This window comes from Carassius carassius, chromosome 12, assembly GCF_963082965.1.
Source record: "Carassius carassius chromosome 12, fCarCar2.1, whole genome shotgun sequence".
Taxonomy (NCBI): Eukaryota; Metazoa; Chordata; class Actinopteri; order Cypriniformes; family Cyprinidae; genus Carassius; species Carassius carassius.
The window spans coordinates 4683966-4690671 of record NC_081766.1 but is presented as its reverse complement, the minus strand read 5'-3'; the positions used below and the strand labels follow the sequence as shown (position 1 = coordinate 4690671).

The 6706-nt window shown below is 38.0% G+C and overlaps 1 protein-coding gene across 1 annotated transcript; it reads right to left on the bottom strand.

Moving 5' to 3' along the window:
- Nucleotides 1-3917: 3917 nt before the first annotated feature.
- LOC132154539 (macrophage mannose receptor 1-like) lies at nt 3918-6323 on the bottom strand. Its single transcript, XM_059563133.1, has 7 exons — nt 6287-6323; nt 5839-6201; nt 5418-5750; nt 4828-5178; nt 4420-4743; nt 4211-4311; nt 3918-4108 (listed from the first exon to the last, which is right to left on the bottom strand). The coding sequence occupies exons 1-7, from the start codon at nt 6321-6323 to the stop codon at nt 4001-4003; spliced, it is 1617 nt and encodes a 538-aa protein (XP_059419116.1). The 3' UTR covers nt 3918-4000.
- Between the last annotated feature and the right edge of the window lie 383 nt (nt 6324-6706).

The window sequence follows — 6706 nt, the reverse complement described above, 5'->3', positions numbered from 1 at the left end:
TTACACTTAAGAATTAATTAACATTTTGAGACGAGGTTCAGTCTGCACCAGACATGTTATGTTCTCTCAAAGCAAATGCATTTGTTTAAAACACACACACACACACACACACACACACACACACACACACACACACAAACAGCATATGCTGGTTAGGTTTTGAAGCATGTTTGCTGGTTTGAGCTGGTCGTGTGCTGGTCCTAAGCAACAAGCTCCTGCTCAGGACCAGTTTGGGAGCAGCACATGACCAGTTTAACCTCATCCAGCAGGCATGCTTCAAAACCTAACTAGCATATGCTGTTTTTTTTCCAACTGGGTACACACCACAGCCACTTTATTAGGTACACCTTTTCAATTGCTTGGTAACACAAATTGCTATCAGCCAATCACATAGCAGCAACTCAATGTCTTTAGGCATCCAGATGTGGTGAAGATGACTTTAAGTTCAAACCGAGCATCAGAATGGGCTGCTTTGAGAATATCAAAAACTGCTGATCTACTGGGATTTTCATGCACAACCATCTCAAGGGTTTACACGAGAATGGTCCGAAAAAGAGAAAATATCCAGTGAGTTCTACCTTTATGGTTATGAACTAAACTAATAATTTGTATGAAAAAAATATTAGTACATGCAAAAGTAAATGGAAGTAAGTTATTGTATTACAGTAGTCATTTCAAAAGAAGATCACATGCCGGCGCTAATGATGTTCGACTTCGCCAGTCGGAGATCACTAAAAATAACATTAAAGAGGTGTGTGAACTTGCAAGCACGATGTCAGACACTGTAATATGCTCTGGTCCCCTCCCTGCTTACCGTGGTGATGAGATGCATAGCAGATTGTCATCACTCAATGGCTGGATGTCTAAGTGGTGCCCACAGAATAACATAGGTTTCATAGACAATTGGACGAGCTTTTCGGGCAGACCTGACCTGTTTAAAAGAGATGGTCTTCATCCCTCCTGGGGTGGCACCACTCTTCTCTCTAGAAATATGGCAAATAGTCTTAGTGTTTATACTTGACTAACTGGGGCCCAGGTCAGGAAGCAGACAGACTGGCTAAACCGACCGTCTGCTAGCTGCCTCCCGTCACAGAGGTCAGTTAATTCTCAGCACATAGAGACTTTTTCACCTAGTTATCACACTATAGAGACTGTGTCTGTTCCCCGAACTAGAAAAAACAAAAAACGTCCAAACCAAGTTAAGATTAACAATTTAATTGAGGTTCAACAAATAAAAAACAGAAGCAATATGGATAAACAAATGATAAAGCTTGGCTTATTGAATATCAGATCCCTACGAAAACGAAAACACTTTTTGTAAATAATATGATCACTGATCATAATATAGATGTACTCTGTTTGACAGAAACCTGGCTAAAACCTGATGATTACATTATTTTGAATGAGTCCACCCCCCAAGATTTCTGTTATAAACATGAGCCACGTCTAAAAGGCAAAGGTGGAGGTGTTGCTTCAATTTATAACAACGTTTTCAGGATTTCTCAGAGGGCAGGCTACAAGTATAAATCGTTTGAAGTAATGGTGCTTCATATAACATTATCCAGAGAAACAAATGTTAATGATAAATCCCCTGTTATGTTTGTACTGGCTACTGTATACAGGCCACCAGGGCACCATACAGACTTTATTAAAGAGTTTGGTGATTTTACATCCGAGTTAGTTCTGGCTGCAGATAAAGTTTTTATAGTTGGTGATTTTAATATCCATGTTGATAATGAAAGTTGATAATGACCAGGACAACTAGAGCCCCAGATACAGATCCTCTGTAAAGACCTTGTCTCAGAGGAGCACCAGGACAAGACCACAGGAAACAGATGATTCTTCTGCACAATCTGACTTTGCTGCAGCCTGGAATTGAACTACTGGTTTCGTCTGGTCAGAGGAGAACTGGCCCCCCAACTGAGCCTGGTTTCTCCCAAGGTTTTTTTCTCCATTCTGTTACCGATGGAGTTTCGGTTCCTTGCCGCTGTCGCCTCTGGCTTGCTTAGTTGGGGACACTTCATCTACAGCGATATCGTTGACTTGATTGCAAATAAATGCACAGACACTATTTAACTGAACAGAGATGACATAACTGAATCCAATGATGAACTGCCTTTAACTATCCTTTTTGCATTATTGACACTGTTTTCCTAATGAATGTTGTTCAGTTGCTTTGACGCAATGTATTTTGTTTAAAGCGCTATATAAATAAAGGTGACTTTGACTTTGACTTTTTATTTTTATTTTGGGAATAACATACACAGTATGATTCTAATGAAATGTCCATCAAATTTATTATGAGAAAGAAATCATCATGGTAAATAAAATGTGACCCTGGACCTGGTCTTAAGTGTCAGTTTTCCAAAATTGAGATTTATACATCATCTGAAAGCTGAATATATAAGCTTTACATTGATGTATGATGTATTTATTAGAATCAGACAATATTTGTCCGAGATACAACTATTTGAAAATCTGGATTCTGAGGGGTGCAAAAAATTCCAAATAGAAAATTGCCTTTGAAGTTGTCCAAATAAATTCTTAGCAATGCATATTACCAATAAAAAAAAATAAGTTTTAAAATTTTTACAGTAGGAAATTTACAAAATATCTTCATGGAACATGATCTTTACTAAATGTTCTAATGATTTTTGGCATAAAAGAAAAATTTATAATTTTGAACCATACAATATTTTTTGGCTATTGCTAAAAAATATACCTCAGTGACCAAGACTGGTTTTGAAGGTCCAGGGTCACAAATGTAGTTATTGATGTAGAACTTCAAAATCAATTGTAATAAATATATTAAACAATGACCATTTATCCATTATTATTTTTAAACAATGGATACTACTACTACTACTACTACTACTACTACTTCCAAGTTCCTCCAAACAATATAGTTAAAGGGGTCATGATGCGATTTCAAGTTTTCCACTTCCTTAGTAGTGTTACAAGCACTTGGTGCATAAAGAAGATCTGTAAAATTGCAAAAACTTAAGTCTCAAACCCAAAGAGATATTTTTTATAAAAGTTAAGACTCGTCCACGCCCTCCTAAAATGCCTTGTTAAAACACACCCCCACATGTCTAAGAAGATTTGCGTAATGCCACCCAAATGTTCGCACAAAGAAAGAAGGCATAACCTTTGATTCTCGCTGTTGCCTCTGGCACCATGTTGTGGAGAAGCTGTTTCGTTGTGAAAGCAACAATACATTGTTTGGTCTTCCAAAAGAGGACACAACTAGAAATCAGTGGCTTAAGTTGTATTTACAACACTGTTCCAGAACAGTTCAACCCAAATATTCAGATGTGTGCAGCACATTTTATGGAGGACTGTTTCCTGATCCTGGGAGAGAAGACGAAAATGCTGGGTGTTATGACTCACAGTCTGTAAGTACGTTTACATATGTAAAGGATTTGCCATTGATGATTCACACGTGAGTTCTGAGCAGTGCAGAACAGCGATTCTCAATTTCATATATCAATGAAGGCAGCACAACAAATCAATGATGGTTCTACCTTTATGGCTATGAAATAAACAAATAATTTGTATGAAAAAAAATATTAGTACATGTAAGAGTAAAAGCACACCAGTTTTCTGACCGGTACACGCATCATATTATGGTGAGGGCCGTTAAAGTTCTGTCACACACTTGAGGCTCTCGGCCAATCACAACGCACTAGATAGCTGGCTAATCTGAGCACACCTTGTTTTTTAGAACGATGGACTTTGTAAAAAATGACACTTTTCAATTAGCCAGTGCAATAATATATATTATATTTAATATATATAACAATAATGTATATTATATGGAAATTAATGTGTTTTTTAAACCTTAAACAGCATAAACACATTTCAATAAACCAAATACACACAACACTGTTCTTTTCAGCAACATCATATGACCCCTTTAAGATTTACATAATATTCTTTGAATCTGTTTCAAAAGTTAAAATAAGTACATTGACGATTACTGCCTATTACAATGATTATTTTAATAGGCTGTATGTTTGCTCTCCAGATGAAACACCTCTTCATCTTCCCCCTGATTCCAGCTCATTTTGTTACTTTCCAGCCCCATGCTCTTCAACTTGTCACTTATCTGGAAAACCAGCAAGAAAGAATCAAACAAAACTATGTCCTACTTATAGGCTACACACACACATATACATATATATATGTATACACACATAGATATACATACCACATTTAGAAAGGCAGTTTGTAGTGAAGGATCATTCAATGTGCATTTTCCATTACAGGACAATTTCAACCGTACAACCTGTTTTCTAATTAACTTGTCAGCTAGAGAAATGCAGGGTTAAAGAAAACATAGACAATAAATTAATTAATAAAATCATATAATCACAGTTGTTTTTAATCTCTGTTTAAAAAATGACCAACAAAACTTACCTCCATAGCAGATAAAAGGCTGCCTTAGATCACAGCTGTATTGAGACCATCTCCCAGAATTGGTTCTTGACATGCCAGCACAGTTAGTAGGCACTAAACTCCGTAAAGATTGATCTGCTGCCCAGTATCTAAAACTGAGTTTCGTTTGATCAGACCACTGCCAAGAGTCCAGAAACAGACCGATCCAGAGTGACGATTCATTACTGAGCAGATTCTGCTGCTCTGGGCTGCTGATACTCGCCAAATCAGTGTGTTGTTGTCTGCAGTAACTCTGAGCATCTCTCCATGTCATAGCAGTCTTATTAATAATAAAACCAGTGCTGTCTGTTCAGAAACACAAGATAAGGACCAGCCCTCAGTAAAGAATCAGCTAAAGTGGAAAAACAAACTCAAACTAAGAGGACTCACCATTGAAACACACAAATGGGAGAACGGTGCTGCAGCTCTCATCATACCAGCTTCCATTAAAACTCCTCACACACTCCCCATCACCACTCGGTTCTCCTGTATACCACATACTGTACTGGGAGATTGCACCATCTCCCATAGACCAGACCCAGCGATATTCTGTCCCAGCACTGAGACCTATCCATACTGAACCACTGTATCCAGGATCCACTGTATTTACTAGCCTGTTCACATTATTCATGTTGTCAGAAGTGGCCAGATCATAGAATCTCGCTCTACAGTAACTCTGAGCATCTTGCCAGGTCATAATTTCATTCATATACAGGTATGCGCGGTAAGGAGACTTGGGCCCTATAACAAATTGAGATGACAAACAGGAATGTAAGAATCATAAATACTTTTATGGTGATACAATCATGATTAAATATTTTTGCTTTTTTGCTTTTCAATGAGTGTTTACATTTTACAGTAAAACAAACTTGTTTGGTATCATAGTATAATGTGCACATAAACACATTCATAGTTAAATGCACAAAAGACAGAAAATGGAGAAACAACATCTCATCTCTTTTGTTTAAAGAAGTCCTCACATCCATGGCAGATAAAAGGACGCCCTAGATCACAGCTTGAACAAATCCATTTCCCAGAATCAGTTGTTGACATGCCAACACAGTCACCAGATCCTGAACTCTGGGATGGTTGACCCGCTGCCCAGTGTCTAAAGAAGTTGCTCCATTTGTCAGACCATTCCCAAGAGTCCCGGAACAGACCAATCCAAACCCATGCTGATGATGAAACAATACTCTTGAGCTGATTCTGTTCCTGAGAGTTGTGGATGGTGGGCAGATCTGTGTAATGCTTTCTGCAGTAGCTCTGAGCTTCCGCCCAGTTCTTCCACATCTCTACCCAGATGTAACTAGTGCCTTTTATCAAAAGAGGCAAAATAAGAATATGGTCACAACTCTTTGTCTCAGCTGAACTGAATATGAGTTACTGAATATAGTAACTTACCATTGTAGCACACAAAGTAAATCGGATTTGAGCACTGGTAAGTATGCCAAACTCCATAGGCAAGAAAAGCGCATTCGTTTAGATTGTTCGGTTCTCCTGCAGCCCAGGCACTGTACTGTGCAAGTGTTTCTTCTCCCTGAGACCAACCCCAGCGTTTCTGTGTCCCCCTCTTCAGTCCTATCCACACTGATCCACTGTATCCAGCATCCACTATATTTATCAGCTGGCTTGCATCACTCATTCTGTCTATAAAAGCCAGGTCAGTGTGCTTCGCTCTACAGTAACTCTGAGCCTCTGGCCATGACATTCTGGCATTTATATAGTAGTACTGACGAGAAAGACCAGAAGTAGTCTTCAAGAGACCTGAAAGTATTTATATTGATGTTTGTTTCTATAAAGCATATGCATTCACATGTACATTAAAACCATTACAAATGACCACACCAACCTGACAGCAGAAGAAGCACAAACAGACTCCCGTCCATTATACTGTGGATCCTCTCTGATGTTTTCTAAGAAGAAATAATCAAATATAGATTTTACTCTATATTCTATAATCACATATAGAATACACATGGTGCACTCCAAATTCATTTCATTCATTTTCTTGATATGTTACACTACACTGTGGCTGGATGTTGTTGATATCAAGAACTAAGCTGGACACATTTTCTATAGTCTCGGCCTCAAACAGCACCACGCGCTCACTGTCATATTACAAACAAAACTGCAACTTTCTTAGTCTGGTACGATTTAGAACATAGCTAGATTACAAAGTACATGTGGGGATAACTATTCCTGTATTTTACATGTACATTTTATTTATTCATTTGCCAGATACTTTTATGCAAAGCATTTTTTTATTGTA